The following is a 16,695-nucleotide window of genomic DNA, read 5'->3' as shown; positions in this document are numbered from 1 at the left end:
CAAGTTCATTAACTTGGTATTGTTTAAAATTTTAAATTACATTTTAATGGCTAAACAGAAACTCACTGCCTGCAAGGTGAGACCATGTTAGTATAACGGAAAGTAGACTGGCCCTGGAATCTGATGGTCTGTTTTGAAATCTTCTTAAGTCTGATACCCATTATCTGTGTGACTTTGGTCAAGTCACTTAATATCCCTGGACCTCAGTGTCCTCAACTGTAAAATGATGGGTTTAAATTAGATGGCCTCGGGGGCAGCTAGGTGGCACAGTGGATAGAGCACCGGCCCTGGATTCAGGAGGACCTGAGTTCAAATCCGGCCTCAGACACTTAACACTTACTAGTTGTGTGACCCTGGGCAAGTCACTTAACCCCAATTGCCCCACAAAAAAAATTGATAGTGTTAAAAAAATGATAGTGTAAATTAGATGGCTTCTTAACCCCTTTTAAACTCTAGATCTTCATGTTGTGTTATGTTGAGTTGTGTTGTGTTTTGCAGTGTACCTTGTCTTTACCTCTACCTTTCAAAATTCTTATCTGCCTGTGAATCTCCTCTCTGATACTTCCCCTTCCACAAAGGCTGCATCATTCCTCTGTCCAGTTGTTCATGCTATCCTTGTTTCCTAAAATAGCATGCATTTATTTATCTGTACACATGCTGAATTCCCCAGTAATCTGATTGAAGACAACTACTCTTTTAGTAAAGTCCTCTTTTAGTATTTTTATCCCTATTACCATACCTTGGGCATGGTAAGTGTTAAAAAGATTACTTGAACTTAAGATATTTTAAAAAAAATTAAAAAGATTTTAAAAAAGAATAATATTAGCTGATTAAGAAGAGCAAAAAGCAGTAGATATTTACCTCTTGCCTTAAAAATTTTGCTTACATTAAATAAAATTTCCTGTGACATTCAAATTGTTAAATGTTACTTAAAGGAAATTTTCAATTACACAGTCCATTCATTTCAATGTAGAGTGGTTTGTCTCGGTTCATTATATGCCCTCTGTTTTAATGGCCCCACAAGAATAAAATCTCTTAATTGATATACATTTGAAGGATATTTCATAGACCAAAGCTTCTTAAACTGTGGGTCATGACCCGATATGGGGTCATGTAACAATGTCCAGGTCATGGAAAATTTGGCAGCGAACATTTGATTTGTGTACCTATTTTATACACCTGTGTAACTAGGGTCACATAAAAATTTCTCAGGTGAAAAGGGGTCTTGATTGGAAAAAGTTTAAGAAGCCCTGCCATAAGGCCATCACACTGATAACATTAGGCTAGAATTATAATTACAGAAACCGTTAAAACTATTATTAGGAAAACAAAATGTAGCTTATTTTGCATTTCATTTATATGATATCTGAAAAACATATAGTTTTCATTCACATACCCATTTTCCTATGCAGTATCTACTCTTCCACAGTTCCAATTTCTCAATTCATTCATCATTGGAAGATAGCGAATCATCCATTCAATAATCATCTCTCAAGCACTGAATATATACTATGCACTGTCCTAGGCAATAGGATAGATATAATGTGTAGATAAACAAGAATCAGTTTTTAGCACCAAGATATTTGGCATCTGATGGCAAGTCTGCATGATACACACACAGAAAAATATGATATAAAATAGAAAATGATCTGTGCATAAGAATACTATCAAATGGTAAGAGGACAACAGTACAATCATTTTGTTGGGGCATTTGGAACACTTCTTTCTTTGGGGATAGCCAGGCGTTAGGTAGAATTCTCAGGTCTCCTTCCTGTTCTGTATTACAACATTTAAAGCCAGAATGGACATTCAAGGCAACTTAATCCTATTCTATCATTTTATAGATTAGTTTACAAGATTTCCCCAATTTCACAAGATAGTAAGTGACAGAATCAATATTGGAACCCAGGTCTTTTGGCTCCGAATTGAGTACTTTTTTTTTTTTTCACTGTATCATGCCTCAACTATTTCTGGGGGCCCAAAAGTTTATCTCTGAGTGATCAGAAGACAGACACATAACTTCATATTTCTTAGCAACTCCAAAAGCCTATATTTTCTCTTCCTCCTCCTCCTCCTCCTCCTCCTCCATTATCATCATCAATCATCATCACCGCCACCACCGTCATCATTATCATCCATCTCCATCATCATCATTATAAACACTAATAAATAATTTTTCCACATTCATTCTTTAGCACTGAATTAATAACTATGTGCTTTTCTTTTTCCAGATGTATCCTAAATGCCTTTTGGAAATTAGTTAAGCATCCTAAAGAAATAAGAAGTTTTGAGGTGTTTTTTTTCCTAGTATTCTTAATTTTAAGCGAACATGGTTAAATGACACTTGAGTCTTGCTAAACTGTTCTTTATAATAAATCACAATTCACTAGAAGGCAAATCAATTTAGGACTGCATCCAAAGGGGTGGGTGATATTGGAGGAATGCTGGACGCCATACTCCTGAGACACTAGCTTAGGAACAGCCATTATATCATGTATAATTTTCAGATAATTTAGGGTTTTACAGAAATTAATGATGTCTCTTGAGATATCATAGTATCATTTATTTAGAGTTAGATGATACCCTAGTAGTAGTCCAACCCATTTTACAGACATGTTAATGATGGATTGTACACCTTTAAAGACTTATGGAATGCACATTACTGCACATGTTTTGGTTTTTCTTCTAGGTAAGGGAGCGACTGAGGGTTTCTTTAGAAAGAGTCTCTGCACTGGAAGAAGAACTAACAGCTGCTAACCAGGAGGTAACCTCACCCACTTTCTCCCCTTTTGAGGTTCAATATTGCTAACATGCTGGCCCTTGTGTTTTCCACTACTTTTATTGCAACGGTCACCAAGAAAAAAGGATAAATTACATGCAGGCAAGGCCACTGAACAGGGTGTGTTGAAACAAACTGTCAGAGCTGAATATCTCTTGATTCTTAGTTTATTCAGATATGTCACCAGGAGAAGACAAAAGAGGGAAAAAGCCAAGAGCTAGGGACAAGTCCCCTACATCCCTTTAGTTTTCTGTACACAGGAATTTGCTGAGGTTTTACCTCAACTCCAGTCACTTCAGGCAAGAGAACACAAGCCCTAAATTGGAATTCATATCAAACATTGTAATACCATCAGAGACATGACAGTAAAAACATATAAATTCAAAGAACTGAACTCCACAACTCTTTTAAAACTGCTTTCTCTTAAGTCCTGAATTCTCTTATCTTGCCAAAGCATGGGGCCATAATTCAGTTATAATGTTTACAAATAATGGGTTGTGCATAAACAATGTCACCAATTCTTACTCTTATTTTATGATACATATGCATACATATATATATATATATATACATATGTATAGAAAGAGAGGACAGTTTCATTTTTAGCTTTGTATACACAGAAAATGATTTATATTTCATTAAAGAATCAATAATGCTAAAGAGAGGGGCAGCTAGATGGCGCAGTGGATAAAGCACCGGCCCTGGATTCAGGAGGACCTGAGTTCAAATCCGGCCTCAGACACTTAACACTTACTAGCTGTGTGACCCTGGGCAAGTCACTTAACCCCAATCGCCTCACAAAAAAAAATAAATAATGCTAAAGAGAAACCTTAATAGTTCACTCAAAAATGTGATTAATCTAAGAGTAAATACCATGTGAAAATTAAAGAAAACTACTTTCATTGAATCTTGTTTGGTAATTACTCTCCTAATTAAACTGATGCTTCAGTGTATCAGAATATATACATATATATTTAAGTACCATAAGCATTTTGATTATTTTGCTTCAAAAATCTATGTTGCTGTTTCTAGACTCCTGTAATCCTTAGCAGAATGACTTTTTATTGAATACAATATACTGATCAAAGGTAGTTTCCCCAAGGGTATAAAATGCTACATAAATGTACTCTGAATACAGAGTTTTCTCTTTCAGTTTCTCTTCTTTATACATAATGTCATTTGTTTCCTTGGAGAACTGAAGATATAATCTTGGTGCCTTATTGAGATTTTAGGTTAACTCCCTCCCACTTTCTTTTTTCTTTCTAGTGCTTTCATTCATTCTCCAACTTATCAAACTGGGAACACATAGAAGTGTGTGCTTTTTTCTATTTGATAGGAGATTCCATTTTTCACACAAATATTTAATATATTCCACTTAAGTATTGATGGTCTGACACCATTAGAAATTATTAAGTATTCAAAATAGCAATAATAATAGTAATAAATAATAATAGCTAATATTTTATATAGCATTTATTATGTGACAGGCATTATGGATTATAAATAATATAAAATATTGTAATATAATGAACATGAATGATATTTATATCAGAATATTTATGAATTTATTATTATAACATAATTATTCCAGAGAGCCCATGCTTATTTTTTCTTTTAACTTGTACTAATATTAAAAATATAGAAATGAACTGGGATTATTAGGACTGAGGTTGCCCTCCACTTCAGACATGCACCCCCAAATAGCTTGAGACTAAGCTGTATTTTTGACATTTCCAATGATTTTCTATTCCATATTTGATTTATTCCAGAAGTAGTAAGTGGTGAGGAGAAATCAAATATAATGTTGCCCAATGAAGGAAGGATTGAATACATTAGACACACAGCAAAACCTTAATAATTTTAGAGGCAGTCTAATGTAAATGAAGAAAATATGTTGGACTTGAAGGAACCAGGTTCAGATTCCAAGGCTGATAAGAATTAGTTCTATGACCCTTAACAATTTAACCTCTCTGAGCTTCAGTTGCATCATTTGCAAAATGAAATTGAAAATTCACCAGTCTTATGTAATTTTAAGCTTTCTACAGAAATGCTAAGAAAGGGCAAGTAAGGGGAAAAATGATGATGACAGCATAGTGTAAGAACAGTATGAGAAGTGCTAACAATCGGAAACTGGTGAGGTCAGCTAAGGAGAACAAAAAGATTTTTTTGTTTGGTTTTTCTAGTCACTGTGAGAGAAAAAAAGAGGATCAAAGAAAGGATAGAACCACTGCTTTTGATGAAGGACACCATGATAATCAGTGACTAAGAGAAGGAATGACTGATCCATTCATCAGCTTTCTGTTTTCTCACCAGTGAAAAAGAATACTTGATGGGAAAAGACAGAACAAATAAGGCCATTAAGGATGTAAATGCCCAAGACGATTAAGGAGATAGTGAAAAGGATGAGTTGAAGTCATTTGACCCAGATAAAGTAAGATCCTTGACAAATGAATAAACAAGGTAGATTCAATTACTGAGCCAATGACAATTAACTTTAAAAGAGAATTGAGAATGGGAGGATTTCTTCAGAATTTGAGATGAGTAAATATTGTTCCATTGTTCAAGAAAGGGATGATCAGGCTGATAACTTTGCATTACTTTACTTTTCTTTGATCCCCAACAAAATTCTAAAACATTTTTATGTAATAATTAGTGAACATTCAGAAGAGGAAGTGGTGATTACAAAGAGCTCACCTGGCCTTCAGGAAAGAGCAGGTAATGTGAGACTAACTATATAGTTCACTACATTGATGTTATAGGGCAATTATATAGATCTGATCTACTTGGATATTAGCAAGTCATTTTAAAGGGTCTCTCAGGCTTTTATAGAAAAGGGATAAAATAAAGCCAGATAATAACACAATTAGATGGATTCTGAACTGAGTGAATGGCTAGATCAAAAAAGTAGTCATTAATGGTTTAATGTCAACTTGGATCTTAGATGGAGGTCTCAAGCAGAATGTCCTGAGAATCTATGCTTGGCCTTTTGTTGTGTTAGATAGACATAGATATACACATACATAGATATATGTATATGTGTTTGTGCATATATAGATATGTGTAATACAAAAAGACATGAAGAAATATCCATGTGTACTTGTGCATTTTATACATGTATTGCAAATGGACCTCTCTTTTACCCAATTAAGTTTTGGAGAAGTAAAAAAGAACCTTTTCTTTTTAATATTTATATATCTATATGATTTTATATATGTATAGTATAAATGATATTGGTGGCATGCTTATCAAATTTTCAAATAACGCAAAGCTGGCAAGGATGGCCAATGTTCTGGAAAATCATCAGGATCCAGGAAAATCTTAACACAGCAGAATGTCACACCAAATCTTAAATGGATCTTTCATTTCCTCATCATGGAGTATTCCATCTACAAGTCCTGACCACAATCCATTCGTGACTTTTCATCTTCTCTGATTCTTTTTAATATCTTTCCATGGGCCCTATATAGATAATTTGCCAAACATTCTGGAGATCTTGCTCTGATTCTTTTGAACATTTTTGCATGTTTTCGCCACCATTGGACTGTTTGTCTACTTTCTTTCCCTAAAACTATATAACCAGCCTAATTCTATTTTTCAGGCATCCAGGTCAGTACTGATGTCTTTTACTCCACTTCTTGAGTGCCGATCAGTTTTGCTAATATGCTGCAACCTAATTATGTACAATAACAATTGTTCCAGTGCCCTTTGGGTAATTTGAAATTTGACATCTTATGTGAATCAGCTGTTCCCTGATTCACAACAACTAGAAACCTCTGGAGAACATTTGTGCTACAAAAGATATTTGCAGCAATAAGCTCTTTAAGATAATTGAAAATGCTATCCAATTTCCCAAATACCATCCACCCTGAACTAGATGGGTACATTCTTTAGAGTGACCATTGATGTTAGTAAATTAACTTTTGTGCATCTCATTAAGGTAGCATTGATCACAGTGAGCTAATTTAAGAATAATAGCATTTATATAAAGCTTTAGAGTTTTAAAGGCACCTTTGTATATGTTATTTAGTTTGATTCTCATAGCAGTCCAAAGACATACTTAGAGTAGGTCTTATCCATTCTCATTTTTTGGAGATGAGGAAACTGAGACTTGGATCACTGCCACATAACTAATTATGACAGATTCTAGGAGAGAACTCATGGTTTTTGACTACATTACATTTTTTTTCTCTCTGAGTAGACTATTAACTGTTCTCAACAATAACTGTAAAATGAGAGTTCAGTTTAATTTGATAGACCACTTTTAACACATAAGTTTTTCCTAAGGACATAATCCAAAGAAATATAGCTATGTTAATGAAACTTTACATGTCCTTATTGAGAAGCATCATTTGTAGGGGCAGCTAGGTGGCAGAGTGGATAAAGCACAGGCCCTGGATTCAGGAGGACCTGAGTTCAAATGTGACCTCACTTGACACTTACTAGCTGTGTGACCCAGGGGAAGTCACTTAACCCTCATTGCCCCACTAAATAGATAGATAGATAGATAGATAGATAGATAGATAGATAGATAGATAGATAGATGGATAGATAGATGGATGAATGAATGAAATAAAAATAAAAAGAAGCTTCATTTGTTGCCAAGTATTTTCTACTGAAAATTTGAAAATTTGAAAATTTATGATAAAGTCACAGCAAAGAGAAGTACAAAAGAAAATTGAGATATTGTGTTCAGAATTTCATTCTTCTCTAACATGAGCCCACATAATTTTCATAATTATTTGATTTAAAATGGAAAAATGGATGAATCTAAAGTAATCATTAAAATCAATTGAAGGAACACTTCTCAATAAACTTACAATGGGGGCAGCTAGGTGGCGCAGTGGATAGAGCACCAGCCCTGGAGTCAGGAGTACCTGAGTTCAAATCCAGCCTCAGACACTTAACACAAACTATCTGTGTGACCCTGGGCAAGTCACTTAACCCCAATTGCCTCACTAAAAAAAAAAAAAAAAAAAAAGAAAAAGAAAAAGAAACTTGCAATGAATCCTTGTTTAAGTGTTGTTGTTTTTCAAAATGAATTTCACATTAAATGAACAAGAACTGGGGTACAAATCTGTTGACAGTTTTATGTTGTTTTAATTCACATATGTTTATTCTAGACACAGACATTACAAGCAGCCAAATGTGAGTTTCCAAGGCAAAATTGCATTTCCCATTATATCCTTTCATACATGTCCATTAGCAGCTCTGCTCCTTAAAATCAATTGAAAAGCAAAGGATAGCTTGAACCCTTAAATGTTATTTAATTTTGGACTTTATTACATGACCATGCAAAATTAATTTTAGCTATTCATATTAAGAATGAGAGCAGATTTCTTTCTATCTTGAAATTAACTCTTCTGGACAAATTTCTTTTTTTAATATGTGGAAGCTGTGTTTATATTGTGTTTAACATTGTACAAATTTAACAACTTTTAAATTAAGCGTTTATTTCCTTTAGTTTCCTTGTTTCCCAGCTATTAGGTTTTGGTTCACATGCTTCATATCTTTAGTGTATCCCTAGGTTTGTAGTTTAGGGTACTCCCTACAGTGGTGCAAAAGAAAACTTAATAGAGCTCTTTTTTCCCCTTACCTTATAAAAAGTTCATATCTCTGGTTTTCCTTAAATCTTTTCCAGATTATCTACTAAGTACAACAGAGCTCTTCTACTGAGTCTTTTTAATATTTTGTTGATAACAGTGCAAAATTTGTCAATCTGTGATCCATTACTCTTATTTTCTGATCATACGGGTTCATATTTTTCCTCATCTGGACCATGAAAGGGTTGCATTGGTTATGTGATCTCTGAAGTCTTATAGTTTCATATGCTATTAGCACGAGTCATTATCGATAACAAAATGCAACCTACTTCAGTGCAACATTCTTTTGTCCAGTTTCATCATAACTGTTTCTCCCTCTCCCTCCCTTTTCTTCCCTTCCTCCCTGTCTCTCCCTCTCTTTTCCTCTTTCTCCTCTTTTCTTCTCTCTCTCCCTCCATGTATATATGTATGTGTTATGTGTATATACATATACTCTATACACACACAAATTCATTTGGAGAATATCTCCTTGTACTTGGAGTCATTCTACTAAACAGACTTACATTTATTTTTATCTCAGTAGACAAGTTTTTTCTAAGAATCTACTGTATGCCAAATACTGTGCTTAGATGCTAGGGATACAAAGACAAAAATAAAACCAACCCTGTCCTCAAGGAGTTTATGTTCCTTTAGCAGAAAAGAACATTTTCATAGCAAATTAAATATGAAATAAAAGGTGTTCCCAAAATTTTAGTGCACTTTTAACCTTAAAAATACTAAGACTTTTGAAATATCCTATATATGCAAAGTGATTTATGAAAGGTGGCATTAACAACTGGTAAGGGATGGGAGGGAAGGATATTTTCCCTTGAGAAGGCAGCAGTTAAGTTGTCTTTAAGTAAGCTAGAGAAATCTACAACATAAAAATGGTAGAAGGATGTTTTTTTCTGATATGGGAAACATACTATATTATGGAAATGATTGTTTTATTTCTTAAGTTCAGAAAAAAAATAAATAAAATTTTAAAAATAAACCTAGAATAGTACATTTTTATGAAAGAACTTTGCTGTAAAGATTACTCTCTCCTAAATTATTGCTTCACTTATTTTAACTTCATTTATTTTGCTCTTACTGATTTTTTTCCAATTTCATGTGAACAAAAAATGTTCATTTTGTTTTTCTAATTATATCTTCCTCTTTCTAAGACAAGAATTCTTCCCCTTGTGATAGTTGAAAAGTACACCACCATCATTTTTCCTGTATTATTACAATGATTTGCATTTATCTTTAGGCATGTATCCAACTGGAGTTTCTTGTGTTAGATGGTGTAAGCTGCTTTTCTCTCAGACTGCTTTTCAATTTTCCTAGCAATTTCATCACACAGGGAAGGATTCTCTCAAAACAAAATAATATTTGAATTAAGGTTCATGACATCCTCTAGATTTTTGACTCATTGTGTGAGAGGTATTATGGCATAGGCTGGATCAATATCCAGCACTGAGTTCAAAGACTAGATTCAAGTCCTGAATCTGACAGTTCTTTGAGGATTGACAAATAACCAGTCAGTGATCTAGGCAATTTTCTGAGAATATGATAAAATTCCCCAACATGCAGTGGAGGGGAGTTCATAATAATTTAAATTTCATATAAAGTTATAAAATTTAAATAAATATAAATTTTATATTGAATTATATTTTATACTTTTTAAATGAAAAATATTTGTTTGAAGACCTTACCACTTGGCAAAGGTTTAGGTAAAATAACTTTTACAGTGCTTGCTAGCATAACTTAATTTGACTGTTATTCACAGTGTAGGATAATCATAAATCCAATTGATCAGAAATTGGTGTTACACAAATTTGCCAGTACACTTTACTCATATGCCTCACCTCCTTGCATCCCCCCTTTTCTCTTTCCACCACAGGAGAAACAGAAAGGCAGATTTTGTCCCCACTTGTCTTTGGAGAAGTCAATGTGCCATGTGAAGATCTGAAGGAAAAATCAACCTTTAATTTCTATTTTAATACCATATGCTCAAAATTAAGCATGTATTGTTCACATAGAAAATTAATATAGTAGGAATTGGCATAACTCCAGAGTTTTCAAACTTGCAGTGCCACCAAGGGATATTTTGAATTCATTTACTTAACTCCTTATTTTTGTTGTTTGAGTCAAGTCTAACTCTTTGTGACCCCCATATGCGGTTTTCTTTGCAAAGATTCTTGAGTGGTTTGCCATTTCCTTCTCCAGCTCATTTTATGGATAAGAAAACTGAGGAAAACATGGTTAAGTGACTTGCCCAAGGTCATGAAGCTAGTAAGTGTCTGAAACTGGATTTGAACTCAGGAAGTCCTGACTTCAGGACCAGCACTCTATCCATCATGCCACCTAGCTACCCTTCCTTAATGGAACTGCTAATTATTTCTTTTGGCCTAGAGATGCTAGGTCTAGAGGTCACAAGTGTGGTGATGTCAAATAGTAGGAACATAATTGTTAGAAAACAAAATTTAAAAAAGAAACAAACAAAAAAACCCAAGTCTTGCATGACCAGTGAGAGCCCCAGTAAAATGACGTTCCTCAATTTCATGAACTACAATTCTCACTATTTTTTTTTTTTTTTGCGGGGCAATGGGGGTTAAGTGACTTGCCCAGGGTCACACAGCTAGTAAGTGTCAAGTGTCTGAGGCCGAATTTGAACTCAGGTAATCCTGAATCCAGGGCCGGTGCTTTATCTACTGCACCACCTAGCTGCCCCCAATTCTCACTCTTAAGTCAATTACAATGCCTCCTTCTAAGCTAAAGAATACCCACCATGCTTTCAAGAAAGTCATGGTTGACTTCAGTGATTAAAGGAAAGAAGAAAAGGTGGGTTTGTTTTTGTTTGGTTTTTTGGTCAGACAGGTAGTAAAACAGATCATACTGATGTATGTTGCAAAAACAAATTAAATTATTTTGAACAGGAATTTATAGTGTCAACCTTCCTGATCGACTCTTATGACATAATTATAAAATTTATTTAAGGAAAGTTTAAATTGTCTCTCCCCTGTCCCTCTCGTGGCTTTATGAGAATCCTTACCAAAGCTATTTAGTAATAGAGAAAAAATGAAATTTATAATTTATAGTGATGGGTAGAAGCACGTGGAAATGGATCCCTGCAGACCATGCATTGACTTAGAAAACCACAAATTAACAGTCTATGTTATGTCGTATTATTTTCTGCTTTGTTAACCATTTCCAAATTACATTTTAATCTGGTTTAGGCAGCACTCAGGAGTTTTGCGGCAGGAAGCCACAGTTTTGATGCCTCAGAGTGTAGTTCCCACAAATTCTTTTCTATTATAGGTTTCTGGGTACCACATAGATCATACAGATTGCTTTTATTTTTCTTTTAACTGTAGATAATTTCCAAATATAACCTTCTTCCCCTTTCCTTAAGTGGTACATATTCCTTTGGATTAGAAGCTATTATTGTCTTCATTATTCAAGTGCCTAGTTATTTTGGACTCCATTAAACTCATTTGTACAAAGCACTGTTTTGGAATTGTGGTGAGAAAGGAACTCAGAGACCTTCTTTTTCCCCTCATTTTACAAAATAGGAAACAAGGGTCAGGGAATTTAAATGACTTGCCCAGAATATTACACATAATGTCAAAGGTGGGATTTGGCTGCATTCTAGTGATATTTGCTCCCTAGTCCTTTTGCTTTGGTTGCCCTTGAGAAGTCTAAGTTAGTGGGAAGGGGATAGAAGAATCAGGAGGAAAACAAAGAGTTTAGAGAAACTGACATGCAAAGTTTTATTAGTAACATTAAAAATCATATGCTATTATCTGACTGGTCTTTTTATTTAATTCCATTTTGGTGAAAAATTTGGTATAAATAGAAGATGGTGACATATATTTGCACTCTTGAACTTTACCCCCACTTCTTTGGGGGAATCACATATAGTTTCTTTTCTTTCTTTTTTGGGTTTTTTTTTTTGTTTTTTTTTTTTTGTTTTTTTTTTTTAAGTGAGGCATTTGGGGTTAAGTGACTTGCCCAGGGTCACACAGCTAGTAAGTGTTAAGTGTCTGAGGTCAGATTTGAACTCAGGTCCTCCTGACTCCGGGGCTGGTGCTCTATCCACTGCGCCACCTAGCTGCCCCTAGATATAGTTTCTTGGTTGAATGTTTTTATTTTTTATAGAAATAACTTTGTTTACTCCCTTGTCCATAGAAATGAAATTATTTCAGTCTATTATGAATTTCTTTCCACCATTTTCTTATCAAATTTGTCTCCTCTGAAGTCTGTTTATATTACTGTTTCACTGTGCAAAATTTTTCGTGTATCCTTTACCCTTTCTAACTGATGTTATTTCACTGAACATTTGAATGATGTTAAAAGTCAGTTTTGCTTCATCTTAGGCAAACAAAAAGTATATTTTTTTCTTCATTGTAACTTTTCACACAATGGTATTTGCTTTCCTGTTTTATGTCTCGATTTTCCATTATGGTGATACTGTATTACAAAGATGAGTCTCGAAACTGTAAATTACCTGAGTTATTATCAGCAGAAATTTCCTTCCTCACTGCTGTTAATTGTACCTTCCCAGTACAAAGAATCTTTTTTGCCCAACAAAAGGGAATCCGGGTGACTTACAACAACACATACTGAAACGCAAAAAAAAAAAAAAAAAAAAAAAAAAAGAGCAGAGTGCTCAGAAAATTGCTATTTCTACTATTTTTTCTGTTCCCTAAACTTGTGTGAAGAAATTGTTTAAAATGCCTGTTAAAATAGTCCCCTGTTGAGCATGAGACATTTGAAGTCAAGTTTGCCAATCTTTGCAGTCTTTTATTTCCTATTTTGGTTAGAATATTTTCCATGATAAAAGCTTGCTTTCATCCATCCCACTTCTGGGATTTGATGCATAGTTATTTTATCTTGGTGGATAATAACTAGGAAGCACAAAGTGTCATGTTTTTTATCCTGAATTAATACAAAATCAATTATTTGATCATAAGCAACACAAACCTTCAAACCATGTGATTTCTAGGCTGGGCTCTTAAAACAGAAAAAAAAAAAAGCCAGATATACATTTGTGAGAAAATCACACCAATCTCTTTCAATTCTTTCATGTAAATACTTGTTCTTCAGCTATTAGCTGACTTGAAACTTGTTCCTTAAACATAATCCCTTCGTGTTGAGTTTTTACACAACCATTTGCAAAAAAAAAAGGAAAAAAAAAGTCTCATTCATATTCAGGAGACATGTCCAAAACTACTTGATTATATATTTTTTGTCTTTTGCATTATACATTGACACTGTGATCATAATTCTGGAATGTTGACCTATATAATGCAAATGGACCTGTGAAATGTATACACATAGGTAATAAGGATGTATATGCATGATCCTCCATTTAAAAAAAAAAGGCTCATGATTTGAAATAATAACATTTATAAAGTACTTTGGGGACAGCTTGGTGGCATAGTGGATAAAGCATTAGTCCTGGATTCATGAGGACCTGAGTTCAAATCTAGCCTCAGATACTTGACACTAGCTGTGTGACCCTGGGCAAGTCACTTAACCCTCATTGCCCCACAACAAACAAACAAAGTACTTTAAGATTTTAAAGGACCTATCATTTGTTACAGTGTTCATTAGAAGAGCCCTGTGAGGGGCAGCTAGGTGGCGCAGTGGATAGATCAGCGGCCCTGGAGTCAGGAGTACCTGAGTTCAAATCCAGCCTCAGACACATAACACTTACTAGCTGTGTGACCCTGGGCAAGTCACTTAACTCCAATTGCCTCACAAAAAAAAAATGAGCCCTGTGAGGTAGATGCCATTATTCCTACTTTACAGATGAAGAAACTGAGGCTGAGTGAGCCTGTCCAAAGTGATGATATAGGATTCTTTTTGAGGATTTCACCTTCTGCTGTTGTCAGGCAAATTTATCTCATCCTTTTATACTCACTACCTGCAGTTTATTGAGGAAAAATTTTCTAACTGTACTCTATAGCTGACCTTCTGGGGTACCACTGACATGGTTTAGAAATAATTCAGTTGTTAAGAGCTATGCAAGTCAGTAACTCACTCTGGAAGGTTTTACCAACCTGGAAATGTTGAGGCAGATGACAGGTGTTGAATTATTTGTAGATTAAGAGCTGTGTAATTCCTTTTGATTTATTTGATATTTCATTTTCCCACAATTACATGTAAAAACAGTTTTTAACATTTTAAAAAAATTTTGAGTCCCAATTTTTCTCTTTTTCCTTTCTCCTTCCCCTATCTCCTCATTCAGGAGTCAAGAAATTTGATATAAGTTGTACATGTGCAGTCATGCAAAACATTGCCATATCAGCCATGTTGTGAAAGAAAACACAGAACCCCCCCCCATTAAAAATATAGAAGGTAATAGTACATATGATATGCACTCAAGTTATGTCTCTGGAGATAGCATTTCTCACAAGTCCTTCAGAATTGTCTTGGATCATAATATTTTTCAGAATAGCAAAGTCATTCACAGAACAAAATTGCACAATATTGTTGTTACTATGTACAATATTTTCCTGGTTCTGCTCATTTCACTTTGCATCAGTTCATCTAAGTCCTTCCAGTTTTTCCAAAGGTATCTTGGTAATCATTTCTTATAGCACAATAGTATTTCATTAAAATCATATATCACAACTTCTTCAGATATTCCTCAATTGATGGACATCCTTTTGGTTTCCTTTTTCTTGCTGTCACTGAAAGAGCTGCTGTACATATTTGTGTACATAGGGGTCCTTTTCATTTGATCTCTTTGGAATACAGAGCTAGTAGTGTTATTGTTCGGTCAGAAGGTATGCATGGTTTTATAACCCGTTGGGTATAGTTCCAAATTGCTCTTCAGAATGGTTTAATCAATTCAAAACTACACTGACTGCATTAGTGTCTCAATTTTCCCACATCCCTTTCAACATTTGTCATTTGCCTTTTCTGTCAAGTTAACCAATCTGATAGATGTGAGGTAGTACCTTAGAGTTGTTTTAATTTGCATTTCTCTAATCAGTAGTGATATAGAGCATTCAATAGTGTTTGGAGCATTTTTTCATATGACTATAGATAGTGTTAATTACTTTATCTGAAAACTGTCTGTTCATAGCCTTTGGCCATTTATCAATTGGAGAATGACTCATTATTTTTGTAAATTTAACTTCTCTATACATTTGAGAAATTAGGCTTTTATCAGAGAAGCTAGCTGTAAAATTCTCCCCACAGTTTTGATTGTTAATAATGCGTTTTCTTCCATCCTATTTTCCTCCTGTTTATCCTCTCTCCTTTCACCCTGTTTATCCTCAAAAGTGTTTTGCTTCTGACTACCACCTGCCCCAATTCACACTTCCTTCTATCGGCCACTTCTCCCTTTCTCATATCCCCTTCCCCTCCTACTTTTTTGTAGGGTAAGAGAGACTTCTATATCCAACTGAGTGTGTATGTTTTTCCCTCTTTGAGCCAATTGTGATGAGCATAAGGTTCAAAGATCTATTTTCCTGGTCAATTGTCTTTCCAGTGAGATATTTCACATTTTCTTCTAGTTGTGTATTCTTTTGATTGTGTTTTATCACCTCTGGATGTCTCATGGAATCAATAACTTTTGCTTGCCCAATTGTAATTTTTAAGGAATTATTTTATTCAATGAGCTTTTATAGTCCCTTTTCAATTTGGCCAATTCTGCTTTTTTAAGAAGTTTTATTCAGTAGATTTGTGTGCCTCTTTTACCATTGACCTATTCTTTTTTTAAGGTTTTATTTTCTTCAGTATTTTTGTGCATCCTTTTCCAAGTTATTACTCTTTTCCCATGATTTTTGCATCACTCTCATTACTTTTCTTAATTGTCCTCTAGCTCTTTTATTTAATTTAAAAAGAAAGTGAGTTCTAGGAATTCTTTTTGGATCTGAGACCAATTCACACTTTCCTTTGAGGCTTTCAACTTTGGTGTCTTCTCAATTTCTGTTTTGATCTTCCCTCTTTAGGTATGCTGGTGGTCTTCTTCACCCTGAGAATGTAACCCAGATCTGAATATGGCAGTGCAACAGAGTCTTGCACCTAGTGCTAGCAAATGGACTCCTGTAATCTCCTTCTAACTAGTTGTCTGACCCCTGTGAGAAAATAATTACTAATAATGGGGTTTGCAATAGCTATTAACATATAATTTAGTAATATTTTAGAAAACCCAACCTAGTCCTCCAATAATTTAAATAGCATACCCCCTTACTTTCTGTGGCCTGAGAGCTCCAGAGGCTGCAGATGCCACTACTGATTCAATCAAGGCCTGCTGCTGGTTTGCGGCTTGTGCTGGTGTAGCCTATGCAGGATTGCATTCCACTTTCACCCAAATGCAACAGACTTTCCTACCAA

At 34.6% G+C, this 16,695-nt stretch overlaps 1 protein-coding gene across 35 annotated transcripts in view; it reads left to right on the top strand.

Moving 5' to 3' along the window:
- The window catches only part of PPFIA2 (PTPRF interacting protein alpha 2), a 677,893-nt gene that overhangs the window by 463,833 nt on the left and 197,365 nt on the right, over positions 1-16,695 (top strand). For 33 of the 35 annotated variants that reach the window (XM_043966209.1, XM_043966212.1, XM_043966211.1 and 30 more), the window contains one exon: positions 2,690-2,764. The exons of the other annotated variants lie outside the window; for them this stretch is intronic. In XM_043966209.1, the coding sequence (XP_043822144.1) occupies positions 2,690-2,764 (75 nt within the window). The remainder of the gene's footprint in view (positions 1-2,689; positions 2,765-16,695) is intronic. 35 annotated transcript variants of the gene reach the window in all.

Source organism: Dromiciops gliroides, chromosome 5 (genome assembly GCF_019393635.1).
Source record: "Dromiciops gliroides isolate mDroGli1 chromosome 5, mDroGli1.pri, whole genome shotgun sequence".
Taxonomy (NCBI): Eukaryota; Metazoa; Chordata; class Mammalia; order Microbiotheria; family Microbiotheriidae; genus Dromiciops; species Dromiciops gliroides.
The sequence above is the reverse complement of the archived record's forward strand: the minus strand, read 5'-3'. Positions and strand labels throughout refer to the sequence as shown.